This window comes from Panthera tigris, chromosome D1, assembly GCF_018350195.1.
Source record: "Panthera tigris isolate Pti1 chromosome D1, P.tigris_Pti1_mat1.1, whole genome shotgun sequence".
Lineage (NCBI taxonomy): Eukaryota > Metazoa > Chordata > Mammalia > Carnivora > Felidae > Panthera > Panthera tigris.
Genome location: NC_056669.1, coordinates 59,555,828 through 59,569,861, shown reverse-complemented (window position 1 = coordinate 59,569,861; position 14,034 = coordinate 59,555,828). Strand labels below are relative to the sequence as shown.

The 14,034-nt window shown below is 44.5% G+C and overlaps 1 protein-coding gene across 10 annotated transcripts in view; it reads right to left on the bottom strand.

Moving 5' to 3' along the window:
- The window catches only part of STIM1 (stromal interaction molecule 1), a 182,347-nt gene that overhangs the window by 69,709 nt on the left and 98,604 nt on the right, over positions 1 to 14,034 (bottom strand). For all 10 annotated transcript variants that reach the window (XM_042958665.1, XM_042958666.1, XM_007089366.3 and 7 more), the window contains one exon: positions 11,263 to 11,393. In XM_042958665.1, coding sequence (XP_042814599.1) covers positions 11,263 to 11,393 — 131 coding nt within the window. The remainder of the gene's footprint in view (positions 1 to 11,262; positions 11,394 to 14,034) is intronic.

The following is a 14,034-nucleotide window of genomic DNA, read 5'->3' as shown; positions in this document are numbered from 1 at the left end:
TGTCATACACACAGACACATCTAAATACAAAAAGACACACACAAATACAAAAAGGCATAAAATGATGTACACACACATACAAAGAAACAAACACAAAGGCACAAAAAGACACATACACATATATAGACACACACACAGAGGAGTTTTACAAATCTACCTAATCTCTGTCATCAACAGGATTGCAATCCAGAACAGACAAAGCCGACTCACCAACAAAGAATGGGGAAGGAAAACAACAGTCTGCGTAGTGAGAACGAATTCCCCTGTCAAAGCAAACCGTCTGGGTTTTCCTGGAAACATGAGCGGTACCATCTGGGGGAGCTGCTGCTTCATCCTGTATCTGGCTAAGGCACTGGGACAGATTGCAAACTAGGCCTACTCCCTCTGATGTGTAGCTCAGCTTGTCTAGCAACTGGTACCCTTCCCTGAGTGCTGGCTGACAATGTATCTTCTGCTACACCAGCACGTTAGTTGACCTCACCCTTATTTCTCTTGCAAACCGCAGCCTTCTCCCCCCCCTCCCCCCCCCCTCCCCCCCCCCCCCCCCCCCGCCGCAGCCCCTGTGCACACCACCATTACAGTCCTGAAAACGTGCTATTGTTGTTGCCAGTTTACATGTCTGCCTCTCTCACCAGCCTGAGGGCTTATCAATAGCAAAGAGTATCTTATTTTCATCTCTACTTTACAGATGAGGAAAGTGAGGCTCCAAATTACTCACAGATCTACATTGCAAAGTTTGGATTTGAATTCAGGTCAGACGCCAAAGCTTATGCTTAGACTTTTAAGAAGTCAATGTCCACATACTTTATTCTAAAAAACTCACAAGAGTTTGGACTGAATGCATGAGCAAGGCCACAGAATTTGAACTCAGTGGGGGTTGGTAGGTGAATGCTACAGCCGCCCTACAATTAAGTATTTACAAGGAAAAATGGGGGACAGGTCATTCCCTTAGCCTAAGGACCAGGTTTCACCTGAAGAATGATGTCATTCACAGTATCACTCATCTCTGTTCTGTCCAAAAGGCCTGAGCAGACTTCAAACTGTGCTTTACCTACATTAAGGGCAGGAGGTCAGAATGTTCTGCAGGGAAAGAGATAAGATAGTGATTGCACCAGGAGACCAGCAGGAAGCTGGAAGGCAAAAAACCAGAGAGATGCCTCCAAACTGTAACAATCCTTCAGGTCAAAGAAGAATTACTGCAGCAACAGAAATGTATACACAGAAACCTATGCTGAGGTTATCTGAAAAATTGTTTGCAATTATTTCTTTTCTGCCCTACTTGCTGCATATAGTAAACATTAAAAAAAAAAAAAAAGAAGCAAAAGCTCCAGGCTGTCAAACTTATTCAAAGAGGAAGCCAGGAAATCTATGTTCAGGATTGGGTCCAGAGACCAAGAGGAGAGGTCTGCTTCCCATGGGCCAGCATGGCAGCAGCAGTGGGAGTCAGAGGAAGGCCTGGAGCACAAGGTGAATCCAGGAAAAATAATACCAGGGCTACTTAGCCAAGTGCCTCTGACATGTCCCCTCCTGAAGCTCCATATAGCAAGTGCCAAGAATCTGATTCAGGTTCCTGGTATGTGGGTGAGAAGGAATTACCACCTGGGCTCTCCCCATAGCTTTCTTGCCATCTTAGCTTTCCCATAAGTGACAGCTACAAAAAAGAAAAAGGGAGGACAGGAAGGAGGTGGGAAGGGAGGAGGAGGGAGAAGGGAGGATGGGAGGGAGGGAAGCGGGGAGGCGGGGAGAGAAAAAGAGGAAGGATTCTCCCAAAGAGAATGTCCCAGGGCTCTTCAGTCTGGTATCCTCAAAAGCCATCCATACCTACCCAGAAATAAACAAACTAGCTATCAGTTAGCTAACCATGGATCTCTGCTTACAGAAACCATGGCACTTCAGACTTAGAAGCACCTCTGCATATCTGTCAAAGTTAGGAGTGGGGGACACTGAGACAGAAATCAACACTGTTTTCAAAGTGTTTATTCTATAGAGTCCTAGGGGTTCCTATGGGTTGGGCTATATAGCAAGGCAAGTGGGAGGTGACCGTAACACCAACAAATGTTGTAGTGACAATTTTATTTTTTTAACATCTTTATTTAGATATAATTTACATACCAACTTAGTGGGCAACTCAAGAGTTTTTAGCATATTCAGAGGTGTGCAACCTCACCACAAGTTTAGAACATTTTCATCAGGGGTGCCTGGGTGGTTCAGTCAGTTGAGCCTCCAACTTCGGCTCAGGTCATGATCTCACGGTTCATGAGTTCGAGCCCCATGTCAGGCTTTGTGCTGACAGCTCAGAGCCTGGAGCCTGCTTCGGATTCTGTGTCTCCCTCTCTCTCTCTCTGACCCTCCCCAATTCATGCTCTGTCTGTCTCTGTCTCAAAAATAAATAAACATTAAAAAAAAATTTTTTTTTAAAAGAACATTTTCATCAGCCTGATGCAGATCTGAGTTGCAATAACCCCCAAAACAGGTAACTATGTGCTAATTTCAGTCTCAGTTTCCTTATTGGTTATATGGAAAGATTAGTACCTGCCCCACAGGTTTCTTGTAAAGATTCCATGAGGGAGTATATGTAAAGCAGCCACCTCAGGCCAGGTGGGCAGAAGCAGTAGCAGGAGGAGAAGACACAGTGGTGCTACCACTGTGAACGAAACCACAGGCTGGGCACTTTCTACACATGATTTCATTTCATCTTGGCTATAATCCTTCAAGGCAGAGACTACTGCCCCCATGTGACCATGAGAAAATGAAAGCTCACAGAGATTTAAGAAACTTTCCAAGGTCACGCAACTCACAGTTGATGAAAGTACACCTAAAACCCTCATCTTTCTTGCTCCAAAGCCCGTGTGTACTTTTGCTCAGTCACATAGCCTTTCAGCATTCTGTGTCTTTTTTTTTCTTGTGTTCATCTCTGCCCTCTTTGTACATGTTTTTCTCTAAGTCTCCCCTATTATTTTATTTATTTTTTTATGTTTATTTATTTTTGAGAGAGAGAGGCAAAGACAGAGTGTGAGCAGGAGAGGGGCAGAGAGAGAGAGGGAGGCACAGATCTGAAACAGGCTCCAGGCTGAGCTGCCAGCACAGAGCGTGGGGCTCGAACCCACGAACCATGAGATCATGACCTGAGCCAAAGTCGAACGCTTAACCGACTGAGCCACCCAGGTGCCCCTAAGTCTCCCCTATTATTTTAACTACAGTGATTTCACCTCCGCCCAGATTCTGTATGTGATTCACAGCATAGGGTAGAAAGATAAGGAAGGGGTCACAGAGGTCAGACACACACATCATACACTAAGCAATATCATATCTGTATCCTAGACCCTAGTTCTCCTAGAAACATCCCACCACTGAGCCGGCCACCATCCTGGCCAGGAACTCACAAATCCAAAGCACCCTGCCCCACTACCACTGGCCAGCCAACCCTGGACTCTAGCTCTGCCCTAAGGAAATAATTTAAGGGGCACTCAGTGATAAGACAGGATCACTGCTTTCAAATTCAAATTTCAAAAAAAACTTAACTCATCTCCTTTGTGTGTAAGGCCCTGTACCAAGCACTGTGTGAGACACAGTGATAAATAAATAAGACCTGGTTCCTGCCCCTGAAGGCAATCACAATCTAGTCAGACAGACAACTAATTACAATACAGAGCAGAGCGATATGTCAAATGAGAGATTCATGCCAATTACTTCCCACATAAAGAAACAATAAGATTTCTAGGAGAAAACATTTAATCTAGGCCAGCAGTTCTCAACCAGGGGCACTTCTGTCCCCCAGGGCAATCGGCAGTAGAGATAATTTTGGTTGTCACAACTTCTGGGGTAAGGAGTGATGGTGGAGGTTTGCTACAACATCTAGTGTATAAAGGTTAGGGATGCTGCAAAACATCCCACAGTGTACAAGATAGCTCCCTACAACCAAGAATCATCTAGCCCAAAATGCCACTAATGCTGAGGTTGAGACACCCTGATCTAGGCTTTGGTGGATGAGTGGAATTTTTACAGGCAATAGGAGAGGCAGAGAGATGCTGAGATGAAAATGTATCTAAAGCAAAGGCACAGTGATAGGATAGAGAGAACATATTGGAAGTGGTTTCAGGATAAAGTAGGGGAATGCAGTGTAACGTGAACTAGTTAGGAGAGCTAAAGGCAGATTGTGGGAGCACCAACAGGCAGGTTTAGATAGTGAAGACTAATTTAGTAAGTAAAGGCAGGCCACTCTTCTAGTTAAATGGCCTCTAAAAGACAATTAATAACACCTAGCTCATAGAGTGGTTGAGCATTAAATGACACTGTACGAGCCATCAGCTGGAACATGGCTTGACAGGTGGTAAGGATGGTCCTCTTCCATTGCATTCCCTTTACAAGGGAGAAGTAATGATCAGAGTTGTGCTTCAGTAATTCCAGTAAGAGTGCAAAAAAGACAAACTTATAGGTAAGATAATACAATCAAAATCATTAGGGCACAAAGCAAGGCATTCTAATTACGTGCTAAATTGAGTTGATATAGAATGTGTGCTATGGGAATTGGTACGGGGATGAGAGAAATCGGTGGGGGTGGGAAAGCCAGGGAAAGTTCACACACGAAAAGTGAGTCTGGAGCATTCCAGAGGACATCTAAGACAGATACGGACAGGGCCAAGGGTTGAAGGGAGGGATATAAGAAGTTAACTCCAGCTAGGGAGAACTAGCTGAGCAGAGAAAGGGGCCTGCAATAAGCATGGAACAGCTATGAGACAGTGAGGACCAGGGTCAGACCAGAGAGGTAGGAGGTAGGTGCAGAGAGTCTTAAGAAAGACCAAGGCCAGATTTGAAGGGATGGAGTGCTAGACACAGATAGTCCGAAGGAATAAGAAAAGAAAATCATGCAGGACACATGAAACCAAAACGTAACTTAGGAAGACCACTGGCAGCATGAACAACACGGGCTGGTAAAGGGACACTAGAGGCAAGAGAGCACTTGGAGGTGTCTACAGCTGTCTGGATGTAAGGAAATGAGGCCCAAAGGCAGAGGAGGGAAAACAATTATTATTAACCATGCTGATAACTTCTGGGCATAACTCAGTTACTCACCCTCATTCAAATTAGCCCAGCCTGGCCACAGCACTGCTTATACGCAAGAAGCACAGAGGGCTTCTCCCTCCCTCCTTACATACCACCTCCCACCAAGTCCAATTCCTGCTGGCCTCTGGGGTTTGCAAGTGGAGGTGCTCCTCTCAAAGTTGAGTTCCCCCAGCCCTGATTCCACTTGGTGCGAGGTTCCATCCTTCCTGACTCACAGAGCCTCCCACAACCAAGCATGCCTCTTGGTGGGGCAGTGAAAAAGGAGGAAAGCAAGTCAACTCCTACCCTGCTAAAGTCCAACAGATCTGGTGACAGTACTATAATACGGCTTTGTTGTTCGAAACTCCTCTAGCCTTCCACATGGGTGGGGGGAAATGAGAAGTTCTCACATAAACCTTTTTTAAAGCACACAGGCATACAGACAGGAGACTAGGGGGAGCGGCTAGAGGAGTTGCAGCCCCTAGAAAAGCTAGGCCCTGCTCTGTCATGCCCCACCCCCTTCACAGCAGCTACTCAGGCGCACATAGAACTGCCTCCTGTGGTGCTCTGGTCCTAGTCAAGTCAGCCAAGCTGCTGGGGGTGGCTCCCAGAGCTGAACACTGTGGTGCCGGTGCTGTGGGATCAGAGAGCTGATCTGGAAGTCTTGCCATATAGGCCAGCCCTCGCTATCTGTACCACCACCCCGAGGGAGGAAAAACCATGAAATCCTGCGTCAGCCCTTTGCGTGCATTAAATTCTTACAACAACCCTGCAAAGATCTCCTCAATCAGCTGAGTAAACTGAGGCTTGGAGAGGTGAAGTTACTTGCCTTTTTGTCACATAGTAAGTGGCAAAGCCAAGTTTTGAATACAGGCCTGTCTGCGTTAAAATGTATGTGCTTTCTGATGAAAACAATAACAATAATAATAATAGCAAAAACTAACCATTACTGAGCCTCTTCCATATGCCAGGCATGGTACTGAGTGCTCTGTATGCTATATTTCATTTAATCTTAGCAACTCATGAGATGCCTACTCTTATCACTCCACTTCCAATGAAGAAACCGAGGCTCAAGGAGATGAAGTAACTTCTTCAAGTTTCCATGGCTGCTGAAGGCAGAGCCAGGTTTAAACCTAGGTCTGTGTGGCTCCAGAGCACCACTTCTCAACCCTGTGCTATGCTGCTACACCACACTGCACAGACACTAACAAAAGCATAAGTTGATTTTGCAGCTTCCTGGGCTCATACTGCTACCTAACCATCCACTCCCCCCGCCCCAAAATGTGTGATCACACCCTTGCTCAAGCCTCCCTTCTCAGCCAGACACTATGCTGCTACCCAGATAACAGCCAGTCATTCCACCCAATGATTAAATTAAGCACATATTCTGTACAGGGCTCTGCTGGGCATTGGGGAAACAAAGGCAAAATAACCAAATAAGGCCAGTCCCTGCCCTGAAAAGTCTCACAGTCTGGTGAGAGAAACACATCAGTTAAACAAACATTAAAATACAACTGTCAGATACAGGTAACTTTCTGGGAAATACAGAAGAAACAGAAAGGGGAAAAGCTCAGCATTCAAGCTCAGCATTCACTGAGCTTGAATTGTATGTCTGGTACTATGCTGGCGACTTTTTTCTTAACTAACATATGATGAAATTAACTTTGGAGGGGGAGGTCAGGGGTATATAGTCATATGAGTTTTGAAACATATTTAGATTCTTCTAACTGTCCCACAACCCAGACACAGGAAAATTCTATTACCCCCCAAAATTCTGTCATTCTGCCCCTTGATAATGAAACCCTCCCCACATTCCTAACCCCTAGTAACCACTGGCCTAACTCCCATCCCTACTTTCTCAGAATGTCATGTAGATGGAATCATACAGCATGTTAACTTTTTGAGTCTGCTTTCTTTCCCTCAATATAAGGCCTTTGAGATCCATCTATGTTGTGTACATCAATAGTTCATTCCTTTTAATTGCTGAGCAGTTTTCCATAGTTTGTTTATCCATTCACACATTGAAGGACATTTGCTTTGTGTCCAGTTTTTGGCGCTTATGAATAAAGCTGCTATGAACATTTGTGTACAAGTCTTAGTGTGAATATAAATTTTCATTTATCTATAGGGATAAATACCGAGAAGCAGAATTGCTGGAGCATGTAGTGAATTGTGTTTAACTTTCTAAGAAACTCTATAAGCAAAAGTTCTAGTGGCTCTACCTCCTCGCCTGGCACTTGGTGTTGTCCATTTTTTAATTTCAGACATTCTGATGGATGTGTGGTGCTATCATGCTATGGTCTTAATTTGTATTTCCCTAATGGCTAGTGATATTGAGCATCTTTCCATGTGTTTAATTGTCATCCATATATCTTCTTTGATGAAGTGTCTGTTCAAATTTTTTCCCATTTTGTGTTGACTTGTTTGGTTTCTGTAGAGTTTGGGAGTTATTTGTGCTGGAAACTTTACCAGCACTTTTCTCCCTGAATTCTGACAATAGCCTGCAAGGGTAGGAATCATTAACCACCATTTTACCTGAGAAAATTAAAGGGGAAGTCACTAAACTACTATAATCACAGTTCTTCCTAATTTCAGAATTTTACTTCTCATTTAATTGCCTGTGACATACAGACCACTAGAATGCAAGCTCTATAAAAGCTAAAATCGTATCCATTTTGTTTGTTACAGAATCCATACTCCTACAACAGGTATTCAACAAAAACTTGTTTAATGGCTGGATAAATGCCCTTGATTTTCCTTGTAGGGATCCAGTTGAAGGGACAATGGTTTTGTTTGTTTGTTTGTTTGTTTGTTTGTTTGTTTGTTTTAATATAACTTATTATCAAATTGGCTAACACACAGTGTGTAAAGTGCTCTTGGTTTTTGGGGTAGATTACTGTGGTTTATCGCTTACATACAACACCCAGTGCTCATGAAGGGACAGCAGGTTTGGACAGCCTCTGTCTGTCCACCTCAGACTGTCAGAACAACCTGACAGGACCATCCCACTGTAGCAAATCCATTGCCCACAGGCAGTGTCCCCACCAGAAGTCTCAGTAGAACACAGGTCATGAATTTCCATGCTGTTGGCTTGGTAGAACTCCCTCCCAGCCTTGCCAAGAAGGGCACCATCACCAATAATGCCACCTTGCTCATCTGAAGGGCCCACAATCCATAGCTACACTAACTAGGACAGAAGAAAACAAAGACAGTACTGGAGCAGCCAAACTGGCTGCCCCACATGCCAATGATTACATATTTCCTATAAAATGCCTGCTGAGTCTCAGTTTACCATACGTCTAATTTCATAGCTCACAGAGAAGTAAACAGAAATTAGAAATGGGGATGAATCAAAGAAGAGACAGGGAAATTATAAGAAGAAATCACAACAATGCATATAGGAATCTAAGCCCTGGGGTAGTTATAGAAGAGGCCTGATGACATGTTCTGAATGATCCAAAGAAAGTTAACACTCTGTTCACAATAATCTATAAAAAGAAAGACTTATTTCAAAAATGGCTAAAATTTTACAAGATCCAGAACTGAGGTTATATAGTTCAGTCACCTGGAAAGCTTGCTGATATGAGGCTGAACAAATGAAGCCTGAAGATATCCCTTCAGACTTCCTCTAAAATCCTTGGGGAATCAGTGGTGCTTTCGAATGGTCATAAAAAGCTCAGGTCCATCATAGCCAGCACAACCAGGGTCACATCTCTGCTCAGTACCCGTGAGCCAATATTCTAAGCTCTGAGCGGTCCACCCAACATGCTAGTTAGAACCTGAACTCCAAGGTTGTCTCATATACGTTTAGACTGACTTAAGCACACATACTTTGCCACCATTACCTTCTCTTTCAAAGACAGTAGCTTGTGACTGATGGTGAAAACCCAGACTGGCAGGCCCCTCTCACCACCAGAGGCCTGAGCCTGCCGGGAGAGAAGTTGAAGCCAAGGCAAGGCAGAAGCTACACTGAAAAAGAACAGCTCACCACTGGCACAGAGAAGAGCAGGGTGACAGCTTTTGTGTTATTTTAGAACAGTTTGTGCTGATGAGCTTTTTGTTGTGGTAACATTCCTCTAAAAAGAACATTTTCTTCCTCCCCTCATTGACAAAGCAATTCAGCAGAAAGTGAAAAAAGAAGGAGGAGCGGGTGACAAGGATATCCAGGAATTTGTGGATCTTAGATCATATCACCTTCTTAATTGGTGTGCCACCTATCCCCCAGTCCTGTGGCCAGGCCCTCTGAGAGAGGGAAACCTCTAGTCTTCATTTGCGTCCAGGAACATGGTCCTTTTCCCATCGTGGACAAATAAAATCTGGATCCTTTGAGGGCCAGTGTCACTTCAAGATGCGACCAAAACTTTCATCACGCCTGTTGTCCTTGCTCAAGAACCTACAATTGCCAGGTTCAATAAGTACTCATCTCTCAGCCTAGTCGCCTGGGCCCCACTTTCCTTTCCAGGTTTTTGTCCTTCAGTCCTCCACCATAGTCACTCCATCCAACCAAACCCACCCACCCTGCTCTAGTCAGAGCTCCCCCCCGCCACATCTGTGTTCACACTGGCTCCCTACTTACCACTCAGGCAGCCCCACCCCTTCCACTCCACCCAAATGTCTGCTTCTGCTCCAGGAAGTCTATTTTTCTCCTCTTATAAATTACTTAGACATTACCCAGTTCAACCTAATGCGAGGATCCCCTCTGCTAACCAATCAATAGAGCGCTGTATTCTACTTGCCCATCTTCCGTGACGGGGAGTTTACTACGTACCTACCAAGGAAGCCTCTCCTAAGACAAGATGGCACTGTTAGACGATTCTTCATTCTAGAAGAATATGGCCATATTTTACTTTTCCCACATTGGTCCTGGTCCTGCCTTTAGTTTAAGAGAAACAATATAGCAGTACTTAATAGCACAAGCTTTGAAATCAGATCTGTGCTCATATCCAATGTTTCCTTGAACAAAATGCTTCACCTTTCCAAGGCTCCAGTCCTTGACAATAATACCAACTTCAAAAGGCTGTTATGAAAGGTAAAAGAGTAACTACCTTAACACCATGAGCTTAACACCATGCCTGGCATAGAATAAGAATCCAATGAAGGAGAGCTGGTGCTGCAGTTTTCATCGCCATCACCGTCGTTATTTAAAAATCTAATTCCTCCACTTCTAATGTATGTGAGATACAAATTATATTACCCGGATCTGTTCTTTTCCAGGCTCAAGTTTCTTCACTAGACTGTAAATGATAGGAGGACAGATGTCTGTGTCCTATTTACTGCCACATCCCCATATCTACAACAGTGCCTGGCACATACATAATAAATACCTATAAATACTAAGTTCTACTGAATGCTCTCCATTTCATAGTGTCCATACCCTTCAGCATTCAGGTCACCCTTTTCTGTAGAGGCTCGCACTGTTCCAAATACCTTTGACAATGTGAGATCCAACACTGAACTCAAAACTAGGCTTACCTTTTCCTCATGACATACACCATATCACTATTAAAGATTTGGCATAACTTGGCAGCTTCACCAAACTGCTGGCCCACGTTGAGCTTGAAATCAACTAAAACCTTTCAATCTTTCCACACATGATGACTTTGCACTCTGGGCTCTGTGTAATTGGAACTGTATTAATGCCAAAAGGTGAAACAATAACAGAGCTTTTTCCATCTAGAGTTTCCTCTCGCTCCTATTATCTGGACCACTCAACCAGCTCCCAGCAACCTCAACCTGGAATTCAGAATAATCTTTCTAGGAACATGTGTTTCTTCCTCCTGAACAGACTATAAACTCCCAAAGGGCAAGATAATGACTGTTTTGATGTCTCTCCTACATGCCAACACAGGGCTGAGTACATAGCAAGTACAGACTGATGCCCTCCATCTGCAGCAGGATTACAGTATGGGTTCAGGGGAACTATAGAGACCGACCTCGGGACTCTCTCTCCCTCTCAAACAGCACAGCTCAGTCAGTGTTGTACTTCTAGCCAGTAGGCAGATGGGAGCCGGTCCAGGCATACAGACAGCAGGCCTGCACTCGGACAGGCTGGCTCCTACAGGGCTGTTCTGCTGAGAATCACTCCCTTTGACAGGAAGGAGCTCCTAGAGAACAAGCCAATACCAAGAACATCTCTCCAAAGGGAAGAGTGTCTAGGCAGCCTTCAGGGACTGTCCAAACAGGAAGAGAAGGGAGCCATGGCAGGGGGAGAGAGCTCACCTCATCGCTTTCTTCCACATCCACGTCACCATTGGCATCGTCGTCCATCAGCTTGTGGATGCTGCGGACTGCGTCAAAGCTGAGCTTCTCATCCTCACTGTGGCACAGGGGCTTGTCAATCCGGCAAAACTCTGTACAGGAAAAGCAAGAGACAACATTACTGTGGGCACTGCTGGCCTCTGCTACCCACCTGTCTCAGTGCCCTTAGCCTCTAGCACCTCAAGCCTCGTGTAGCCACTTAAATAGCTATTTGTACAGTGAGAAAAGTGTTTCATCCAGTCTTCAACTCTCTCCCCCCAGGATGTGCTGAGTTCCCCCATTTAGGGACAATGTCCTATTATCCTGATGGCTCCCTGGCAGGAAAGTCAAGCATAAGGCTGGGAATACCCTGGGATCTAGACAAAGAACGTGAATAGGTAACTCACAAGAAAAAATATAAATGAGAGAAAATATAAATAGCCAATGAACACAGAAAAAAAACTTTTGCCTTACCAGTAAGCAAAGAAATACATATTCAAGTGAAATACCATTTTTAATCAGTCAATAAATAAATGCATGTGAATACAATCTTTCCAGAAACAGGAAGACAGCCCATTCATTGCAATGCCAAGATAATATGTAGTTTTCCTTTTGGTTCACTTTGTCACCGCTGGTAATAATAACACAATGCCAGTCACAAACTAACCGGAGAAACCCTTCACATGCTATGCCCGTCCACTGACAGCTACGGTCAGCAAATAGCTCTCAGACATCTAAGGTCCTGGGCACACCAGGTGCAACAGCATGGCAGGTCTGCAGTACAGCTTCCCCCACCCACCGACACAGTCGTTAATGTGACACAAAAACCAGCACGAGAGCCGAGGCCACCTACTCCTCTCTTAGAACCCTGGAAAACACCGTGCACACACACAGCAGGCAGACCTGGCATCTAGTCTTAGCTCTACCAAGTGAGGTCACGTCCCTTCTCCAGGCCTCAAGTTCACTATCTGAAAGAGATATTTTAAGTAAAGTTTCTAGTATGTCTTCCAATTCTTAGCTTCTAAAATTCCTCTTTCCCTTTGACCCTGATCTTGATTCCTTCTCTCCAGCAAAAACTCCTCAGATTACTCCCAAGGAAGAAGTTGTCACAGGAGAGAAAACAAGGACAGGGTAAAGAGGCTGTTGTGGCTGTGAGGCCTTCTCCGAGGCACTGATCAAAGTCCCAAAACACTCCAATCCATTTAATCATTCAGCTGACTGCTGGTCAGAGACAGGGAACAGACAGGACAAGTCAACTCTCTGTCACTCACGAGTTGCTCAAATCCTTTTCAAAATGAGGGAGAGATATAAATATTAAATGTGTCAAGTGTCCCAGATGTGACTCAATAAAAACATGTTGGATACTGGAGCTCACAGATGTTAACTGATGTGCCCCAAATCAAAGACAGCTGAAGAGTCACAGCAAGGGCCCAGGTTTACTGACTCCCAGGTCGGTACTTCACCAATCTTTATGCCAAGGTGACCAAACAGCTTTAGCGTGGTTTCATCTTCCGTTAGTCACAGATGGTAAGAAGCACACTGAAGAAATGGCTTTATGGAAGACAAAAAGTAAGCGGTGCCTGGGTGGCTCCGTCAGTTAAGTGTCCGACTTTGGCTCAGGTCATGATCTCGAGGTTCAGGGAGTTTGAGCCCTACACTGGACTCTTTTCTGTCAGCACAGAGCCCACTTCAGATCCTCTGTTACCCTCTCTCTCTGCCCCTCCCCCACTCACGCACACGCACGCGCTCTCACTCTCAAAAATAAACATTTAAAAAAAGACAAGTAAGAAGAATACAATACATGAAGAAGAAATATCTCCATGTAACTGTATATTCTACTACATTTGTCCCGCTAAGTTGGGAGTGGGGAGCGGAGGGTGGGGTAAAGCGGTGGTGGTAGAATGCAGCCAAAGATTAAGGCATTGTTTCTCAACTTCCTCACCAACAAGAGCTCTTGGCATGATTGTGTCGTTTACCTATCCAAAAAAAATTGCAGTAAGTAATGACTGGTTCATAGGTGAGGCACACAGCACTGGGATTAGCATAACCAACATAATGTTTTCCTTCCCTTAGTTCTGTTTTTGTCTTAATCAGAGGCACATATAATTGCCTATCAGAATGAGAAAAAAAAATTGCCCATCAGAGCTTTTTAATCAGCACATGATGTGCCCATTTAAACAACATTTATTGTGTGCTCTTAATATGTCAGGCTCTGTGATCAGCATGGGGCATAAAGAGAGATGAGTCAGATCTCACCCCTGCTCTCAAGGAGTTTAGTTTTAAAAGTAGGGAAGAGGGGCTCCTGGGAGGCTCAGATGGTTAAACATCTGACTCTTGATTTCAGCTCAGGTCATGATCTCATAGTTCATGAGATTGAGCCCCGCATCGAGCCCTGGCAGCACGGAGCCTGCTTGGGATTCTCTCTCCTTTTGCCTCTCTCTCTGCACCTCCCCTTCTTGCACATGCATGCACACCTGCGCACACACATGCGCTCTCCCTCTCTCTCGCTCTCTAAAAATAAGTTAATAAACTTAAATATATATATTATTAAAAGTAGGGGACAGAGGCAATTAAAACACCATGTGCTAAGTACCATGATGGAAAGAATCAGGATTACCCTAGGGGTCAGCAAACTTTTTCTGTAAAAGGCCAGATAATAAATAATTTAGGATTTATGAGTCATATAGTCTCTGTTACAACTACTTAACTCTGTCTTAGAGCACAAAAGCCGCCACAGACAAAACATGAGTAAAT